Source organism: Eubalaena glacialis, chromosome 13 (genome assembly GCF_028564815.1).
Source record: "Eubalaena glacialis isolate mEubGla1 chromosome 13, mEubGla1.1.hap2.+ XY, whole genome shotgun sequence".
Taxonomy (NCBI): Eukaryota; Metazoa; Chordata; class Mammalia; order Artiodactyla; family Balaenidae; genus Eubalaena; species Eubalaena glacialis.
Window position 1 is genome coordinate 5,132,411 of NC_083728.1, and position 20,965 is coordinate 5,153,375.

At 52.7% G+C, this 20,965-nt stretch overlaps 1 protein-coding gene across 3 annotated transcripts in view; it reads left to right on the forward strand.

Annotated features, from left to right (window-relative positions):
* APCDD1L (APC down-regulated 1 like) overlaps positions 1–20,182 on the forward strand; it is a 50,590-nt gene extending 30,408 nt beyond the window's left edge. For all 3 annotated transcript variants that reach the window (XM_061209375.1, XM_061209377.1, XM_061209378.1), the window contains 3 exons: positions 10,069–10,207; positions 12,967–13,519; positions 17,963–20,182. In XM_061209375.1, the coding sequence (XP_061065358.1) occupies positions 10,069–10,207; positions 12,967–13,519; positions 17,963–18,718 (1,448 nt within the window). In that variant the 3' untranslated portion in view covers positions 18,719–20,182. The remainder of the gene's footprint in view (positions 1–10,068; positions 10,208–12,966; positions 13,520–17,962) is intronic.
* Positions 20,183–20,965: the final 783 nt, after the last annotated feature.

The following is a 20,965-nucleotide window of genomic DNA, read 5'->3' on the forward strand; positions in this document are numbered from 1 at the left end:
CTGTTGATGAAGCTTCCCAGATGCCCTTTCTTGTGGTTCCAACCGGAGTGTTTGTTCTGCGTTGCAAACTTCTTCGAAAGAAGAAGGAAAGGAGGCGAGGCTAGGTGAGCCCGTGACCCTCGCCCTTCGGTCTCCAAATACGTCCTCTGTGCAAGCGGAACCCAAGACCGCCCACGTGGAAGGAAGCATGCGCCCCGGCGCTGGCCTTCCAGGGGCTCCCTCTTCGCCAAAGCCAAGGTGAACGGAGGGAGCCCGGAGGCCCTCGGCTGGAGGCCGGGTCTGGAGGAGGTGGTGCCGGGTTTCACCCAGGGCCGCCCAACCGCCCCAGCCAAAGCTCAAGAGGGCCCCCTTGTGGAAACTCCCGAGAACAGCCCCGTAAGTGATGCACTTCCCCCAACGCTGGGGCTGCTCGCCGGACCCCCGCCCACACACACACATCTCTGCGCAGCGCTCAGACCCAAAGGCACTCAATGGAGACCGACAGACTCCATCCTGCTCTCCTCGAAGCCTAAATACTTCTGTGAGACAAGAAGGCTCTTGGCCCCTCCGGGGAAGACGTGGTGGAGAACCAGTTCCTAAGGCCCCATGAAGAGTTAAGCTCCTCAAGCTGGCGCCCCAAGATCCCTACTCCTGCGCCCTTTTCCGGGAGTCTTCACCGCGATTACACAAACGTCTTGTTCTTCTTGAATGTGTCAAAACCTTGGGATTACCTCTGCCAAATTCCTGCTCTGTAGAACAATGGGAGCTTCAGTCTTCTGCCAAGAGAGCGAAGAAGGATTCAGTCCAACGGGAGACTTCTAGACACACGTTCTGTTTAGCAAACACTGACTTGTAACTACATCCCTCAGGGCAGGCACCAGAATGTTCCGCGAGACCCAGCCAGGTTCAGAAGCCCGGAGAGATCTCACACTCTATCTCTCCAGGCCCCAAGTCCCCCTCGCCGCACCCCTCGAAGCACGGGGCTGAACGTTGGTATCCATGGAGAGCACTGACCAAATTTGGTATACATTAGGAACATCTAAGGGGCCAACACGCAGATCTGGGAACACAGGCGCTAAAGCTGAGCGAAGGAGGCCTTGTCTCCGAGACACCAGAACATCTGGGTGAAAAGGGAAACACTTCCATCACCCTGATGCCTTGGCTATTTGGAAACAGCTGGGCTTTGGCTGGAATTTTCCAGTTTTCATCTGGGTGGAAGCCCCAGCCAGAGCGAGGAATAATTAGTATTATCATGGGGCTGAGGGAGTTTTGATGTGAACGGTTTTTGTGCTGGAACAATCCTAAACAAACAAACAAACAAACAAAAACTGGCTGATGAGCCAGGCCTGGTGGGCTAGACTTTTTGTCTTCCAAATCCCCCATTCCTTTCCCATCCCGTGAGCTGTGCGTTTCCACTTCCATTAGCAGGAAATGCTCAACACAGGCCGCTGGGAGATAGCTACGCGAGGTCAGCCACTCCCCTTGACAAAATGTTTTCAATTTTGGAAACACAAACATAAAACAGTCCCCTTCTCCAAGTGGCACCAATTAGGTCCACCTTTTCCACCGACCCCCCTGGTCCAGCCCCAGCTGGGACTTTTAACCCAGAACGGGGGAAACAGTGACAAACCAAGCTATGTCCCTTCAGTAGCCTTTCAACACACTGACATCCGAGTCTGAGGCCCTCCTGCGCCTCAACGGCTCAGAATCTGTTTTTCCGGGCACGTGGTCCCTCCAGAATTCCTCAGGGCAACTTTAAACTCTGAGCTCACCAAGCAAAAGAGGGCACATTGTTGCCATTTTGTCATCACAGTCCTGGGATGCTGCAGGGCTGGGAGGTGGTGTGCACTTTTTTCTAGAGCACACCATTTCTGAGTTTCCCAAGAATGCAAAGTCCATCCTGCCTCAGGCCCACGCCCCAGCCTTGAAGGCAAAGACTCTCAGATTAGATGGATAATGAGATTCAATTATGGCCAAATGAGGGACATATGAGGAATGTGAAGGCCAGCCATCCACACCAGAGGGGACGTTTAGGCTCCTTAGAATTCAAAGTTTGTCTTCATATTTCTGTGATTTGCTGGTACTGTCATAGCGTGCCAATCTGTAACCCTCTCCGGGGAGTTTAAACAGAGACTCTGCGTGCCTTTTGTGCAATGGCTTCATTGGAAAGCACATCTTTTGCTGTAGCAACACAGTGACAGCTGCCATTTCAACAGCCGGTTTCTGAAGCTTGTTGGCGAAACATTCTCTGTGCGCTGTTGCACGCCAGCCCATCTTGATTTGTAAAAGGCTGCCGCCTCTAATCAAGAGAGGTTATTTTTTTGGGTCGGGATTTTTATTTAAATGTGCATAAGCTTCCAAGTACAAACATTCTAGGTGAATTACCTCAAGCTAAGGACTTTGAAACAAACCAGAGGGTTTCAGACTTTTTTTTTTTTTTAAGCAAGAGAACCCTTTTTTCAAAGCAGATCCTAATTAGCCTCCCACTACATAAACCAGAGCAAATGGCGGAGGCTGCGGGGGCTAAAGCAGAAGGCGGGAGGCCAGAGTCCCACTCACTGGGTCTCCCCTTGTCTCCTGAAAAAAACACCTGTGGGCTTCAGAAAACAGCTTGAAACCTCTGATGCAGTGAAATTTGACACACACATCCCATTCTTGAGCTGGAGCTATGCTTCCAATACAGCAGCCGCCAGCCACATATGGCCCCTGAGGCCCTGAAATGTGACCCATCTAAACTGAGTTGTGCTTTGAGTGTAAATATATGCCCGATTTCGAAGACTTGTATTGGAAAAGGCATATAAAATATCTCATTACTAGTTTTCATATCTATTACATGTTGAATTTATACATGTTGACTGTATTACATATTCTATTGGGGGCTGGATAAAAATATCGTTAAAATTAATTTCACCTGCTACTCTTTAGCCTTTTTAATGTGTGACTCACAGTCTCTGTTTATTGAACAGTGCCGTGGAGCTAGATGGAGCCTTCCTTGGGGGTGTAGAACCATATCAGCGTCCTGGTTTGGCTGGGGCAGGTCCCAAAGGTCAAAAGGCTATAAGGCCAAGGACCCAGCATCAGGTTCTTTTGCCAGATCCGGCCCATCATCAAAACTCTCGGCAGGACTTGATGCTCAGACTTAAATCTCCCTTTGTCTACTTCTCTTTCCTCTCTACCTGCTTGGATCAATCAGGGTCCCCAGCCTGCTGGGAACTCCCTTACTGACTACCCTTTCACCCTCAGCCAGATTCTTAGTGATCCCAACAGCTGCAAGCCTTCTCTTTCTCCACTTCCATTTCAAGCCTGACCCTAATAGCCACACACATGATGGAAATCACCAGCCAATTTTTAGGAGGAGAAACCTCAAGGGGGTGGGAGAAATGTCAACAAGGAATTCATGTGCATTGGTCTTATGGAGCACAAGTCATTCATTCATCCATTCAACTAAAAGTAGCAATCACAGCTAGCACTTATTGAGTGTCTACTATGTGAAGGCGTCGTTCTAAGTGCTGTCCATGTATTGACACAACAAATATGTATTTAGCATCCATCGGGCACTGTGCTAGGGGCTGGGAATCAGCAGGGAGCAAGAGAGATAAGGGCCTGTCCTCGTGGAAGGGAAAGGAAAAGAAAGGATAGGAAAGGAAAGGAGAGAAAGGAAAAGGAAAGGAAAGGAAGAAGAAAAGGGGAAAGGAAGGAAGGAAGGAAGAGAAAGAGAGAAAGAAAAGAGGGAAGGAAGGGAGGAAGGAAGAAAGAAGTTGAGGCACCTAGAGCGACACCTCAGTAGCAGTGAGCACCCAGCACCTACATCTTGGTTTCTAAATACTATTCTCCAATAAAAGGAACCAGGACTCCTTGGAGAAATGGCTGATTCCAGGGCTGGGTCAGGAAAAGTACAAAATGAGCCTGGAAGATCCTCTAGAGCCAGAAAATGAGGACATGCCCAAAAAAAAAAAAAAAAAAAAAAAAAAAAAATGACAAGTGCATGTAAAAAGGACCCAGGAGCTAAGTCGATGGAGCTGCCAATGGCCAAATCAGGGACAATTTGAGCCACAAAGTAAATAATGACAGCAATGGATTGTAACCTATAAAATAAATATCCCTGAGTTCATACTAAGACAAATAACAATTGAATAAAGAGATAAACAGGGAGAAGGGACAGTGCTTCCTTACAGCACAATTCCAATCAATAAATCCAGAAAGTTATAGATAAAACAATAAAAAATAAATAAATCCAGAAAGAATGATGGAACTAGAAAATGACCATTTGGAAAACACCACAGTAATAACTGTTGTAAGTAAGAATCGTCAATGGTCGTCAATAGATGCTAAAATTAGTGGGGGGAGTATAATGGAAAACAAGATATTTGCATGAGCTCTAAGTATATCCCCATAAGATAATTATTAATTGCAAAGAGGAAAGGAGTAATTTAACAGTGGAGAAACCTGGCAGACACCCCCTTAAGCAAGTGGTCGAAGTTAACATCACCAGCGTTGAGACAAATTGACATCTCAGTACCTCCTGAAGCAATGACTGAGAGGGGCACAACATTGCTTCCTTGGGGTTCCTGCCAAAACTGCCCAAGCTGAATTTAATCATGAATAAACATCGGAAACCCCCAAACCGAAGAACACACTTCAAAATAATTGGCCAGTACTCTTCAAAAGTGTCAAGGTTGTGAAAGACATAAACCAAAGAAGCATCTCTGATTGAAGGATGCTAAAGAGACGTGACAACTAAGTGTGACGTGTGATTCTGGATTGGATCCTGGACCAGCAAGGAGATGTTACTGGGACAACTGGTGAAATCTGCATAGGATTTGTAGACTAATTCTAACATGGGATCAGTGTTAATTTCCTGGTTTTGATCATTGTACTATATATCTTTGCAAGATGCTAACCTTTGGGGAAACCAGGTATACTAGAGCTCTTTCTACTGCTTTGGCAAAATTTCTGTAGGTCTGAAATGATATCAACTTGAAAAGTCAAAAAATAAAAGTAAATAAAAAACAGCAAGCAGTTAAGTAATTGAGAGAGGTGATGAGTGCTGCACAGGTGAGATGGGAAGGGGAAAATAGCAGAAGGGAATGTTTGATGTCAGCCTGCCAGGAAACGCCGATTATGCTGAGACCCCAGTGAGTGGGAAGCACCCAGCTCAAAGCAGAGGGAGAGGTGCTCTGGCCGAGGAACAGCATTGCAGCGGCCCTGAGGCAGGAAAGAGTTTGCTATTCATCCCTAGGAACACACAATAGAGAAGTATGGGGGGATCTGATGTATGGCCCTGGAAAGACAGGAAGACAGCCGATGTTGAAGGGCCCTGGAGATCATAAGGAAAAGCGTGGAATATTACTCCAAGTGTGTTAGGAAGTTTTTGGCCATTGTGTAAATTTCCTTTGAGACACTTACGATTCTTTGGAATTATAATCCATAGTGGGACTACTAACAAAGGTTAGGGTGCTGGGAGACCTGGGTGGCCCTTGGTATCGGTTGTGAATTGAATTGCGTCCCCAAAAAGATATGTTCAAATCCTAACCCCTGGTACCGGTGAATGTGACCGTATTTGGAAATAAGGTCTTTACAGATGTAGATGCAGTCATATTGGATCAGGGTGGACCTGAATCCAGTGACTGGTGTCTTTATAAGAGAAAGAGAGGGAGGTTTGGATACAGAGCTGCAGACACTCAGAGAAGAAAGACGGCCCTGTGACGACAGAAGCAGAGATTGAAGGGATGCAGCTATAAGCCAAGGATGCTTGGAACCCCCGGAACCTGGAAGAGGCAGGAAGGGCCCTCCCCCGGAGTCTCAGGAGAGAACGCGGCCCTGCCCATCCCTTGATTTCAGACTTCTGGTCTCCAGACTGTGAGAGAATAATGTCCTGCTGTTTTCGGTCCCCCAGTTTGCTGTGCTTTGTGGTGGTGGCTCCAGAACGCACAGCCATGAGGGGAAGTGAGGAGTTAACCTCCGTCTCTCCCTCTTCGTTCTGTGCACCCCCCTCAGGCTATTGACCACGTTTACTTATTAAATAGTTACTTATTAAATATTATTTACTTAAAGTATTACTTAATTTTTTAAAATCCAGCTCAGACCAAGCCCCTTTTAAAACTCAGTCTTGTCCTTGGCAATGTGGGCTGTGAAAGCACAATTTTGCTACGGTAACTGCAGCTGCTTTTTAACACCCTCTAAAATCGATGCATAACCACTGGAACAAGAAATGCTCACCACTGCACCTAAAATCACCTGGCACACCTTCCAGAACCTCAGAACAAGCCAATTAGGATAGGGGGGGAAAAGAAACAAAAAACAGTGCTTTTCTTTTGCTTTTTGCCCCTAAAAGAAAGGTATCTGAAGACCTGATTATTTCTCCCTCTGCTCTGGCTACAAACCCCACGTCCTTTCTCCACCCCTCCCACCCCCCCGCCATTGATTCAGACCTACGCTTTTCATGTTCTTTGAAGAAAACACGGATGGTGGACCTGGGTGTAAATCTTCTCCCAAGGCTCCATTTTTCATCTGGAAAATGAAGATAATCACGTCCATCTAATAGAAGTGTTGTGAACAGTAGATAAGAAAAGTAGATAAGAAAAAGGCAGATATTTTTTATTCCACTTATACAAAATATCCAGGATAGGCAAATCCACAGAGACAGAAAGCAGGTTACTGGCTTCTAGGGTTTGAGAGGAGAGAGGCGTGGAGAGTGACTGCTAATGGGTACGGAGTTTCCTTTTGGGGTGATGAAAAATTCTGGAACTAGACAGAGCTGATGTTTGCATAGCCTGGTGAACATCTTAAATGCCACCGAATTTTAATTGTATGCTTTAAAATGGTTAAAATGGTGACTTTTATGTTAGGTGTATTTTACCATATTTTATTTGTTAATTGGATAAGAAGCATCTGCCTGGGGTAGGGCGGCCAAGTCTCTCCACCCTCTGAACCTCAGTTTCTTCATCTGCAAAATGGGGGCACTGACTGAAGCTGGACCATGGGCAGTCATGCAGATGACACCTGCTGGTCCATAGGTATGGCCGGCACCTGGAAGCACTCCATCAGTGCACTGACAGGCTGCCTTCCCTGGGATTCCTGGGTGAGACAACCTCCGCTCAAGACAGACTCCAAGATCTCCCTCCCCCCTAAGACCCCAGGCAGGTTCCACACGGTGTTTGCCAGGTAGCCTGCTCCTGGCATTCTGACTCATGATCATACAACAGGCTGGAGCAGATCATATTTTAAACCCCAGTAGCCTGGTCTGAGCAATTCGACGCTCTGGATTTAATTCTGCAGGTAATTTGAACGAGGCGATCTAATTTCAAATGTCCTGCTCTTATGAGTGCCAAAGCAGCCTAATTTTTAATTGGTGGGTAAACAGTAAATAATGGATGGCGGTAAGTGGACACCACTGTTAATTAAAAATCCATGGTTGATAAAAATCAATTTGGCCCACGCATTTAACTCAGTCTATCAGGTCCCCAGGAAAAGTTGTGCGAGCCGGCCCACGGCACCGTCTGCTTTCAGTTGTGGTTTCCTGAGCTCAGACTTTTCTAGGGGAGAAAAGAGGGAGAGAAAGGAAAGAAAATCTATAAGCTACCTCCAAAGCTGGGACTGGAAACATTTCATGTGTTCATTTCTAATCGGTTGCTTTCATTTTTGCAACCTTGAAGTTGACGCTTCAGCCGAGAGGCAGTGTCACGCTCCGCTCGGGTTTTTACAAAGAAGGGCTCTAGTTGTGTTTTGTGTTTTGCATGTACATGTTCTGAACATGGTGAGATTTCACCGTATCTCTTTGTCTCCTGACTTAATTAAATCCCAATTTCTCGCAGAAAAGCAAGACAAACTAAAACACACTTAGCGGGAACATACTATCTCAGGATTCGTGTCAAAATATAACGTCGTGAAGGCGACATCTCTTCGAGGTGCCTTCAGAGGGAGGACCTGGGGGAAAGGCTCGTTTCCTTTTGAACAGAAAACATTTCCTCAAGAAACCAAGCTTTGTGGAAACAGCGCCAATGTCATATTCGGGGCCTGTTCACGGTTTTGCTCTGAGACATAAGCTTGATTTTCCTACCAGGCAAATAACACACACCCCCTTTTGACCTTTTTCTTCCCTTTGCTCCCATCCATTCCCCAAATCAACACTTTCATTGTCAAGCTTCACTGACAACCAGTGATGTTCAAATTAACCCGCAGAATTGGATCCAGGGGACCCAGAGGGTCCGGGTGAAGTGGATTTCAGGAGCACAAGAAGGCGGGAGCCGTGGGCGCGGATGCATGTACGTCCCAGCTCAGGATTCCCGACGGGGCCATGCTGGGCGTTTGGCCCAACGTGGATGCCCACTCATCCACCCCAACATCCTGGCTCTGGTCCCCAAAAGGCTAGATGTGCCCGAGTTAACACAGAACCACTCTTTCAAGACTCCCCTTGGCGTGGACTCACTCTGCAAAATGGCCCTGAGAGCCCGTGGGGCAGCCCAAGTGCCCACTGTCCGTGGGGACACCACAGCCCTGGTACATTGGTTGTTTATTTTCAGCTCTCTTATTTGGCTGTTTAAAGCCTATAAATCAGGTGTAGGATACAGCAGGAATATACAGGGACCCAGTGCTACCCAGGATTTTTACTCATTCCTTCATTTAGCCCCTTCCCCTGCCTGCAATGCAAAAGGAGCCATGGCTAAGCCATGGCCTGGCTCAAAGCCCGGCTCTGTCACCGGGGGCAGCCTGGGCCCCAGGCCAGCTAAGCCCGGCTCGCCCAGCCCATGGCTCTACCCATCAGAGGCAGCGGATGCTAACACCATCTCCTGGGGTCATTGCAACGGTGAGCTAACGTATACAAATCTAAGATAATATAATAAAAATGCACGGAGCCGGTCCTGAGTGAACAGGAGCCACTGATGCCGCATCGTGGTCCCCGTCAGTGTCACTCCAGTTTTCGCAGCTGGTCCCTGGGGACCCCGAGAGTCTCCCGGTGAGACCCCAGACCTCCAGGAAAGTGAGGAATCCACTGTGAGAGGCCGAGGGGGGGCAGAGAGTTTGGGGGCCACGGGCCCCGTCAGACGGCTTCGAAGGGGCAGGGCGGGGACCCCAGCTTCCCTGGCCGAACTGCCCTTCCTGACCCGGACAGGACCACGTGACTGTGTGCTGGGGGGTGGGCGGCAGGGGGCATCATTCTTTCACTCCTCACTCAGCCCACACGCCCTCCTGGGCCTCCTGGACAGGCCCAGCCGGCCTCTCCAGCTGCCCGCCATCTCCGCCAGGCCCCCGCGCCCCCCGACCCACGTCAGCCACAGGCGTGGTGGGAAGAAGCGCCCTGGGAAGGCCTGTTGCAGGAGCGGGGCCAGCAGGTCGAGGCGGCCGCCCCTGGGCGCAGCCTGTTGCTGTAACATTTGGATGCTGCTCGTGTTCACCGAGCTTCCCATACGTCCCACCATCTGGGCTGCGTCAAGCCCGACTCGCTGAGCGGGGATGACAGTTTCTAGGGGAACTGCTGCTCTTTAGCAGCTGAAGGCCCTGGTGGTCTCACCTCTGAGCCGCTCCTAGAAGTGAAGATCCCACGGCCAGGCCTGGCTTGTCTCTACGAGACGAGCCCATCTGGTGGGGGCGGGGACCTCGGGCCTGCCCCACTGCTCACAGCCTCCTCCCTGAGGCCTCCGAGCCCTCCCCGGCCCCGCTGCTGGCCTCACGCCTCAGCCTGACCCCACCACACGCTTCCCGAGTGAGCACCACGGTGAGCCGGCGCCGGCCAGGTCCCACTCGTGGGGATGGACGACACCCGGGCCTGGCACCACGGGGGGACCATGAAGGGAGTGGCCACGAGCGGCGGGTGCAGGTCTGGCTGCTCCAGGGGCAGAGGTCAAGCAGAGCCTGGGCTCCTGCTGGGAGGGGGTGGAAGTCCCACCGTCCGGCTCCTCTGAGTCCAGGCTGCCTCCCGTCCCGGGTGCAGGGCCCGGCGGCACTCGGCCACGGCAGGCAGGCGCGCAGAAGGCAGATGAGTCCCGAGGCTGACTCGAGGCGCCCCGATCTAGGGAGCCCGTTGCTGGCCGGGCAGGTGAAGAACCAGGGTGTGCTGGGATCGCTGACCCGGGTCTGTCTGCTTTGCAGCCCACTCTGCAGAGGCAGCCGGGATGGCAGGGGGTAGCCGCCTGAGCTGGGGACCACACTGCCAGCAGCTCCTGCCCAACAGAGCGCCCGTCACCGCACTGCTGCCCCCACGCCTGGACGGGCCCTGGATCTCCACTGGGTAAGATCCTGCTGAGGTCACGCTGACCACAGGCCCCTCACCCACCCTGAGCCTCAGTGTCCCATATCTGTGAAACGGGCACAATTCGTCCAACTGTCCAGAGGCCTGCCAAGCACGTGCTTGCTTGCCGCCCTCCCCAGAGTGAGCCTGGCGGGTCGGGACTGTGTCGGGCATCCTGCCCCAGCCACAGACAGCAACTGGATGAAATGCACTTGTTCCACACGTTGAGCACCTGCTGTGCAAACACTTATTGAGGAGCTACTATGAGCTGGGTGCAGGGGGAGCTGCGGTGGAGACAAGCCCTAAACACGGAAACAAGTGACATAAACTTGAGATGGTGACAGACATAAAATGGAGGATGTGAGAGTGAGTGGCCTGGGAGGGCTCTTTCGAGGGCGGTCACAGAAGGCTTCTCGGAGATGGTGACATTCAGTCGAGATCTGAAAGGAGGAAGGAGTCAGCCATCCAGGGAGCCAGGGGCAGAGCCAGGCAGAGGCAGCAGCTGGTGCAAAGGTCCTGAGGCCGGAAGGAGTAGGCCAGAGAGGGCCCAGGGGTCCTGCCTGCCCATCGAATTCTCCTTCTAACCTGACAGGCTCACCTGACCTTTTAAAGGCCCCAGTGCTGCTCTGGGGCGATAGGCGTTGTGCTCTGCCCTCATCTGCGGGGCAGCCAGCTGGGTCCTCCCTCCCAGGGTCAGGGAGAAGGAAGGCAGTGTCCTCCTCCACACCCAGTACATCCCCTCCTCCCCGGCCAGCCCCTTGCGCCAGTCCCATTCTGGGGTCAGGGACTGGACTTTCCATGTCCTCCACGCACCTCCCGAGGTCAGGGAGAAATCCAAGTGCCAAACATCTGTTAGCGCACTGGGGGAGGAAGGGGACTTGAGTTCTGCAAACATGCTCTGGATGCATTCCCAGGCTCTGCCCCCTCCTCGACTCCACAGGCCAGGTGGGATTCATGCACCACTGGCCGGGGTCACTCTGAGACAGAACTGAGACATGGGGAGGATGGGGACTGGCTGCAGGCTGTTCCTGCCCCAAGACAACAGCATTCCAGATAGTTCTAGAAACTTCTAATATTTTCTTCCTAGAAAGTCCCCCATTGTACCCTTCAGACAGGCTTTGCTGTTTTCTGGGAGTAGTGCAGGGAAAGACCCAGAGTCTGGGAACCACCGAGCTGTCTGGTGTGACCTGCTGCGTTCCTTTGGGTAAATCTTCCCACCCTCGGGCATGTGAGTCACCTCTCTCCATTTTTAACTACTGCCTGTACTGGTATTTCCTTACGATTTTTCTTTAAACCAACTTGCTTTTGTTGGTGTAAATATATTCATGCACTTTTACAGCTTTATTGGGGGATAATTGGCATACTGTACACATTTACAGCACTATGATTATTTTTAAAGGAAGTGTAACATCACTGGCTATGGGGAGCTGAGCCACTTGCCATGAATAGGAGGTAACCATAAAAAGAAAGTCAATGAAAGCAAAACAACATCATTAAATTTTCACCTGATTCGCTGCCTGCCTAAGGCCCTGAGTCTGTTCACTTTGGGAGAAAAGGGAGATTGGTGTTAAAGACACATGAACTCCAACCGAGACTCTCTCCTTAATATAACCAGAAAGACTGAAAGAAAAGGGTGAGCAAGAACATATTTCTCCTGCTCCAGCAGCGCTGGTATGAAACATTTCCCTGGTTAGCGTAACATTGTGCGGGGGGTGCCTGCATGCTCTTCTTCCCCGGGAGCTTGTCCACCATCCAACCCAGCGGAGCCCCGATGGGAGAGTCCCAGAGGCTTCCTGCCCCCCAGCCCAGGGTCTAGGAGTGACTGGGGGTCTAGGAGTCATGGTTTCATCACCAGCAGAATAGGGCCTGGGGGGTCAGGGCCAGCCTGACGCCTGGCTTTGCAAATAAAGTTTTATTGGCACACAACCACGCCCACCAGGTATATACTGTCTCTGGCTGCTTTAGCTCCAGAACCACGATCTTGAGTAACTGCCACAAAGACAGAAATACTTATTATCTGACCCTTCACTGGAAAAGTTCGCTGGTTTAGGTCAACAAGCCTGTCACAGATGTGGGTGAAATGTGGTGGCAGGGGGCCAGTCAGCTTAGCCAGGGGGGAGACAATGTAAGCACCCATCATTCACGATTCACTCAGCGAGGACCAGGGTTGGGGGGTCCAGTGTGTGCCAGGCCCTGGACCAGGTGCCAGGAATCCAACGGGGAGAGAACAGGCAGGACCCTTCCCCCGGGAGCTCAGAGCACAGGGCTCCCCAAATGGTGAGAAGGAGCCCCCGTTTCTTAAGCTCCTCCCAGGTGCCACCACTGTGCTGGCTGCTTCCCGGAAACCCTGACTCTGGATCCTGGGCCTCCGAGTCCCAGAGGAAGGAGCCAGGCGTTATCCAGGCTCACATTCCTCAGGAGGGACAGAAATGGGATTTGAACCCGGGTCCTCTGGCTGCAAAGCCTGTGTGTTTCTTGGGCCAAGGGGGATCCATGGGACCCACGGGGAGCCGGGCCAGGAGGGAGGATGTCCGCTGAAAAACGCATTTGGGATGGCATGGAAGGAAAGCTTCTGCTGAGGCCACAAGGCAAAAGTGGAAGGCCCCCGGCCCCCAAAGTGGGGCTGAGATCAGTTGGGGAAACTGAGGCTGCAGGCTCCCAGCCCCGAGCTGAGGCCTGAAGCAGAGGCTGTCGGAGGGGGACCCCGGGGCAAGGCTGGGGGACTCACTGCTCTGCCCGACCCCCTTCTGCCCCCGCAGCTGCGAGGTGCGCCCGGGACCCGAGTTCCTCACCCGCTCCTACACCTTCTACCCCAACCGCCTCTTCCGCGCCTACCAGTTCTACTACAGGGACCCCTCGTGCCGGGAGCCCGCCCACTCACTGCTCATCAAGGGCAAGGTGCGCCTGCGCCGGGCCTCCTGGGTCACCCGGGGCGCCACCGAGGCCGACTACTACCTGCACAAGGTGGGCGTCGTCTTCCACAGCCGCCGCGCCCTGCTCGACGTGGCCGGGCGCCTGGACCAGAGCCGGGCGGGCCGGGCCTGCGCGCGCCGCCTGCCCGCCGCCCGGGCCTGGCTGCCGGGGGCCCTGTACGAGCTGCTGGGCGCCGGGGCTGAGCGGGACTGCGCGGCCGCCCTGGGCTTCACCATGCACGAGCTCAGCCTGGTCCGCGTGCAGCGCCGCCTGCAGCCCGAGCCCCGGACCGCGCCCCGGCTGGTGGAGGAGCTCTACCTGGGGGACATCCACACCGACCGGGCCGAGCGGCGGCACTACCGGCCCACCGGCTACCAGCGCCCGCTGCAGAGCGCCCTGGTGAGTCTGGGGCCCCGGGAGGGCGAGCTCTGAGAGCCTGTGGGATCTGTCCCTGCCTAGGCCCCTCTCTGCACAACCCCCCTCCCGGCCCTGACCCGCACTGGTCTGCTTGCCTCAGGACCTTTGCACATGCTCTTCCCTCCGCTCGAGACATCTTTTCTCAGGTCTGGTCAGAAGGAACTCCTGGGGAGTCTTCTGGAGTGTGGGCCTCCTGACATCCTCCTCGTGGACCCGGCAGGGTCCCTTCCTGCCCCTGCTATGCACGGGCAGGTCCCCCCTCCCTCAGTTCCCGGCTCAGATGTTCCCTCCCATCCCCACTCTGCACGGTTCCCAGCACTCGGCACACTCTGGGCTGCACTGTTTGTTTACTGGCTGACCGCCTTCTCCCAATAGCACCCGTTGGGGGGGGAGGCCCTGTGCCCCTCCGTGTCCCCACACCTGGCCCAGGGGCTGGCACACAGGCTGGGCCAATAAATGTTGGTGAATGAACTAGGGGGGCAGCTTCTCCAGAGCTCTGCCAGGCGGCCGCACGGCCCTCGGAAGGCCCCTCTCGAAAGCTCCATGTGGACCCACTGTTACCCTGGAGCCGGCGGCACTGGGTGCTCCCCGTCATACTAACATCAGGCGGCGCAGCGCTTTCTCAGACTCTGACTGTTCTCAAGATGCCGGCACCTGGGCATCTTCTTAGAAAGCACAGTCAAGTTCACCGTCTGGCCTGGGATTCTGCATTTCTAACAAGCTCCCAGGTGGTCCATGGACCACCCTCTGGGCAGGAGGCTGCAGTCTAAAGGGAGATGCCCTCTCTTTGAGATGTGCCCACCCCAAAGTGAATTTCACGTTAAGTCGATTTACCTAGACTTTAACTTAAAGACATCACAAACAAACTCTCCTGATTTGGGGAAGATCTAATAGCCCTTTTTTGTCCGATGAGCACACAGGCAAAAAGAAACTGAACTTTATGTGTGTAAAGTTCTCCTGGCACATAGCACAGAGCCTGGTGGGCAAGGCTAGGGCCTCGTGACCACTCCAGTGAGTCTGGTGAAACCCCAGGACCCCTCCTCAGAAAAATATTTGTAAAAGCATAAAATAAAAGACATGGGATTTAAACAAACCAATTCTATTAAAAGAGTTACCCAAGTCTTAAAACACCCTGAGGTGGGAATACTATGAATGGGAATTCTTTATTCTCCCTATTTCAAAGTAGCAATGAGTGTAAACAGTGTCTCTAGTATCTGCAACACTGTTAATATGAGATCGGCCACAAAGCAGAAGGTTCCACTGAAGCTACAGGGGTTTGTTGCCCACATTCACAATGAGAAGAAACTTTTGATTTTAGGTTGAGGTTTGTAAAAATGAAGTCGAGGTTAGGACTCTGGGTCAAGAATGTCTGTAGGAAATACCCAAGGGATATTTTTCAAAAGTGAGAATGGATGGATGGATGGGGGAATGGATGAGTTCAGGCATCCCTATCAAGTGCTCTTTGAGCCCACAGGCAACCCTCACATGTTCAGCATGTACTGAGTGCCTGCTGTGTACTAGACACTTAAGGAATTAAACCAGATGGGGCAACATCTCACCCCTGAGAGCAGCTTCTTGTCAAAGCATCCCCAGTGTGTGTGTGGGGGAAAGGGGCACCAGGTTTGAGCCCATCTCCTTTCTCTCCTTCTCCCACCTCCCTCCTCCCAACCCAAGATCTGGGTAGCAGAGAAGAAGCATAACATGAAGCTCTCATGATCAGAAAATCAGCCTGAGTTCTCTTCATGACCTCGAAACGATTCCCCTTTTGGCAGCCAATGTTCTAGGCTGGTCTGACGTCCGTCCTTCTTAGAGTGGAGAAGGCACTGGTGGTGGGGTGATTACCGGCACCCACCACCTCATTAGGAGGGCAAACTGCTGTGAATGCAGAGAGAACGGACCCCGGGGCACAGAGGATGACAATGTCATGTGTCCCCAGGCCAGGCTCTGGGGCTGCAGACTCCTGCCCTCCTGCTGCCTGACCAGCCAGGGTGGCCCATGCAACCTGCAGTGCAATTGCCAAGCAGAACATACAGGACCAGCAGGGCCAGATGTACGGATGTTAAATTAAATGTTCACTCACCAACTGCCCCCCTCCGCATGAAAAAAAGAAAAAGGAAGATAATTTCACAGAAGGATACACTGCAGATAAACCCCCCAAGTAACGAATTAGTCATTACCTTATGCTCTCCGGAGCCTCAGCCTTGCCCACAACCCAAACCAGATGGTAAACATGAACATTTTAAGAAGTTAATTAATTTAAAACCAATTTGATCCCCAAATTCATTGCCTGGATATAGAATCCTAATCAATCAGCCAATGCTCGACCAAAATCATCTAAGCCTGGTGTCACCTCTGGGGGTTAATTAGAAACTGTATGTGCTGTTGGTATAACTTTATATAACAGGCTTAAACCAGTAAGAGTTTGGCTTGCACACAAGTGTGAATTCTGCTGGCTGGGGCCTTGTTTATTAACACGTGCAACTCCGGACCTGTGCACAACGATGCCTGGAAGGTTTTTGATAGAGACAGGTACTTTCTTCCATCCCCTTCCAGAGCATCAGAGAAGGAAATGCTTTCTCTCTCCCTCTCTCACCTTCAAGTCTTGCTAGTTCTCCATTTGTTTCTGCCATGCAGAAAACTGCTTGCCCCAAATTACCAACCAGCATCCCCAGATGTCCTGTCTGCAAAAGATATCTCTTTTGAGGGAGAAAGGCAGCCCTGAGATTATTTTGATGTAATGCACTATGTCCTGTCAATACACATTAGTGTAACAACAGTTGGAATGTGGGTTAAAATGCCTAAATTAGAGGAGACTCTTACCAGCCAACATTCCAATTACCTGCACTCCAGCTAACTACCCAGCTTTCTTGCTTCTTTCCGTCACAAACCTTTCTGTAGCCATTTATTAGCATTTCCAAGTGCCTTCTAGTCCTCTGGGTCAAAATCCCCCAAACCAAAAACAATATCATTTTCTGTATTATGGAAAAAAAGGCAACTTTAGGTTCATCATAGAAATAAACAAGAAGAGCTTATAATGTAGCAATCCAAAATAGAAAAAAAAAAAGTCTGTTCTCAATCGTCCAATATTTTCTTTCTAAACTAGAACTCCCAAATGCCCCCTTGTTTGGCAAGAAACTCATCCAGCAGCAATCTGTGGAAATCTTTTGTTTTTTGAACAAAAAAAATTGAAGCTGTTTTCCCAGCTGGGGCTTCAAGATGCCTTTCCCCTTCCCTGTCCTGTGTGCACCCGTGGCCCTGGGTGTCCTTCTGGAACTGCAAAAGCTGGGGATGCTTGCTTTGACAAGTGGCTGTTCCAGGACATTTACCTCTCAGAATGATGCTCTGAACTAAATTCTGGGCAGCAGCTCCCTTAAAAAAAAAAAGTCTGTATCTGGTTTCTTTTTGGCCTGGACTGAACTTTTTCACTCCAGAATGCAGACTGACTACTCCCACGCAGTTTGGATTAGCATCTGCTTCCTGTTGACGTGTTTTACTGTAAACCCAGCTCATGAGAATTTATAAGACAGGGGCAACTGTAAATAAGGCCAAAGCGAGAGGAAAACAGCCTCGGGCAACTGAGGACTGTGGCCGCACCTGACAACGCAGAGGGGGCCGGGTTTCCAATTATAAATAACACAAGCATGAACATCTTTGTGCCAAATCTCTTTGCAACTTTTCAGCCACGCCTCAGCACAGACGCTCAGCAAGGGGGTTCCAAGGGCATGAGAATTTTAGTGGCTGTAAGGCAACTGTGCATGAAAAGTGCTCAGCACGGCTCCTGGCCCTTACGAAGCACCTAAAAAAGAATGAGTTGGGGGTGGGGGAAGTAACGACAGGCAGGAGAAAGACAGTAAACATTAACGGTCGAATTTCGGGACCAAGCAGGCCGGGTGTGGGAAAGGACAACTTCTTTCAAATCCCAGGACACAAGTTCCATCTCTCCTTCCTTCGTTTGCCCAATACACGTGCTGTGAGCAGGTACTGTGCTAGGCCCTGGGGATGGAGCAGCCACAGAGAGACAGCCTGGGCTTCCTGGAGCTTACTCTCCAATGAAGGAGGAGGAGTGGAGCGCAGAGGAAATAGGGAATGACACGTCCCTGAGCACTAGACGGGGCTGAGGCCCACCGTACAAGGGGTGGTCGGGAAAGGTCTCTCTAAGGCCTCTGAGCTGAGACTGAGAGGTCGGGAAGGAGGCAGCCAGGCTACGTGCCGGGGGGAGTTCCAGGTAGAAGCAGCAGCAGGTGCAAAGGCCCAGAGGATGGAGGAGCCGCCAGAGGTCCACGAAGAGTGAAGTGGCCGTCCGGGCTGCAGCGGGGGAGTGAAGGGGTGACGGGCGGCCGGGGGCGGGACCCCAAGTCAGCCCGCTGCAGGTGCACCCTGACTTCCCCGCCTCGGAAGTCACGGCCTTCCCTTTGTCTCTGCCAGCACCACGCCCGCCCCTGCCCGGCCTGCAGCCTCATCGCCCGCTCCGACGAGCACCACCCGCCCGTGCTGCCCCGCCAGGCGGCCCTGCCCCTGCGCCTGGGCGGCCGCTGGGTCAGCCCCGGGTGCGAGGTGCGCCCTGCCGTGCTCTTCCTCACCAGGTTCTTCACCTTCCACGGGCACAACCGCTCCTGGGAAGGGTATTACCACCACTTCTCGGACCCCACCTGCCGGCAGCCCACCTTCACCGTTTACGCCGCCGGCCGCTACACCAAGGGCACGCCGTCTGCCAAGGTTCGTGGCGGCACCGAGCTGGTGTTCCAGGTCACGCGAGCCCGCGTCACCCCCATGGACCGGGTCACCACGGCCATGCTCAACTTCTCCGAGCCGAGCAGCTGTGGCGGCCCGGGGGCCTGGTACCTGGGAGCCGAGCGGGATGTCACGACCACCAACGGGTGCCTGCCGCTGGGCATCAGGCTCCCCCACGTAGAGTACGAGCTCTTCAGGATGGAGGAGGACCCCCTCGGGCAAAGCCTGCTCTTCATCGGACAGAGGCCCACTGACGGCTCCAGTCCCGACACCCCGGAGAAGAGGCCCACATCCTACCAAGCACCCCTGGTGCTCTGTGACAGGGTGGCCTGGGGCTTCTCCAGGCCTCTGCTGCAGACGCCCGTCAGCGGTGGGGGGCTGAGTCCCCCAGCGGCCCCTCTCCCCTTCCTGCTCCTGGTTCTCGGGCTGGCCTTCCTCCAGTGGCTATGAAATTGGTCTCTGACTTCCAGACGGTGCCTCAGGACACTCGTCCGACCCCGTGGACTCCCTGCTGGCACAGACCCCTCCACCCGTGACTGTCCTGGACAGTTACACAGCCCGGCCTGTGTCCTAAGTGGCTCAGCACCTGAGTTTCGACAGCACCTGCAGCGTCTACACCATGGCCAGCAACTCGAATCATGACCACAAACTCGGGCATCGCAGCAACGCCAACTGCTCCGAGTTCCTAAGTGCTCACTCCCGACTCTCCTGGGCAGCGCGCGGGCCAGCGCCGGGGAGTGGACCTCACCCGTCTCCCTGCCCGACGGCACCCGTTCCCTCGCTGAGCCCCTGAGGTTCAGTGAAATGGAAACACGGCTCTGCACGCGGGGGCTGCCACTGCTCTGCTGAGTCTGTGGGTTGTTGTTTAAAGATTATTAATTCGAATTTAGCAATACAAACTGAAACCCGAGCCATGAATTAGAGATGCTGCTTCGGGCTTCCAGCACGTCTCAGCTCACTGGCAGGGGGCTCGTCTCTTTGGGGGCAACTCGGCTCTCTTGAGTCGTGACTGCTGGCGTTTTGTCTGCGCCTGCCTATGCTTCTGTGAGTCAGGCCTCGAGCTGTCAACACCGCGAGCGGGTAAATCCAGCCCTCCCGGGCCAGCAAGCAAATAAAGGCGGCCCCATCCACACCAAACCCCAGCGTGTGGGGCTGGCGGCCGGGGTCAGGTCTTCGGAGGAAAACAGCGTTTCCAGCCTTTGGAAAGTAATTAATACTAATGACAGCGGTGACACTAATGTGCTCTGTAATTAGCCCTGCACAGGCGTCCTCTGTTTTCAAGATTCCCTGTGCTTGGCTGACAAGGAGGGAGAGAAACCTCCGACGCGTCTTTGGGACCATCCTAGGGTCAGCGGGCTACCCGGCCACATGTGGAGGAGGAGGGAGCAGAGGGCCACACCTCACCCAGCCTGCTCGCTGCGGTGCTGATGTGATGTTCCCTGCTCAGAGGGGGCTGTCACCAAGGTGGGGACAGGCTGTGCCTCTCCAGGGACCCTGCCTGTGTTCCCAGGGCCTCGTCTGTACACTGTGAAATTACCTGGCATCCTGGTGGGCTCAAGGGTTTCTGGGATGCTGTGCCGACGATTCACGCCCTCCTTCCTCTGCCCGAACCCTGTCTCTGGCTCTTATCACAGATCTTGAACAACAATTGTCTGTGAGGCTGATGGTGCTTTCAGAGGGAAGCCCTTGTCCTCTGTTCGGCTGTGTGGGGTTCAATCAGCCCGCTGAAATTGCCCTAACTTATCTACACAGCCTTCTTAAACAAAACAAAACAAAACAAAAAACCCACCGAGTTAATATTCTCTGTAGGTCTCAGAGAGCTATGAGTGTTCGTGGCATATTTACCAAAGTACAAGAAATAATTAGATTATTTACAGTCTCAGACTGCATCGGGGTGGGCGGTGTGGCAGTGTTCCTGGTGGGGATGAGGGTGGGTGGTGGGAACATGTCCACAGCTGAGCAAGTCTTGTATCCAAGGCTTGAGGCAGCCATACCACCATTTATCATCAAATTTGAATCTTTTAATAAAATTAAACAGCCTGAAAAATGTTCCTGCTGGTTATTAAAGTCAACCAAGGGGATTATGGTTCTAAAGAAAGGAAGTGAAGTGTCTTGAGAGAACGTGTCAAAGAGAATAAAACAAGTGGAGGTAAACCCCAGCTCTCTCTGTTATGCACCTTCACTTCACGCCACTGCCCTGTCCTAATTAAAGCTCTCTGGGGGCTTTCAGTGCACACAGAATAAAATCCCAGGTCTAGCGATAACCTCCCCTTGCCCTGGCTGCACTGGGGTTCCTTCTGTTTCTTGATCACACCAAGCTGTTTCCTGCCTCAGGACCTTTGCATGTGCCACGGCTGCTGCCCAGCACCTCTCCCCCCAGATCTGCAGAGGCTCAGCTCCTCTCATTCAAGCCTCAGACCACATGTCACCTCCTCAGGGAAGCCACCAGGAGCATCCCCCCACCCCCACCCCGAAAAGCAGCCTCCTTTTGCCGGCTGTCCTATCTATCCAGCCCATCACTCTGCTTTATGTTCTTTATAATGCTTACTGATCAGTGTCTGATTTATTCATGCTTATTCTCTGCCTCAAGGGAAGGACTGAGTCAGTCACTGGGATCTTTTCCAGCAGCTTCAGCTGTACCTGGCCCATGGTAGAACTTCAGTGAATACAGTTGGCTAAACCAGGTCGTTGGTGATC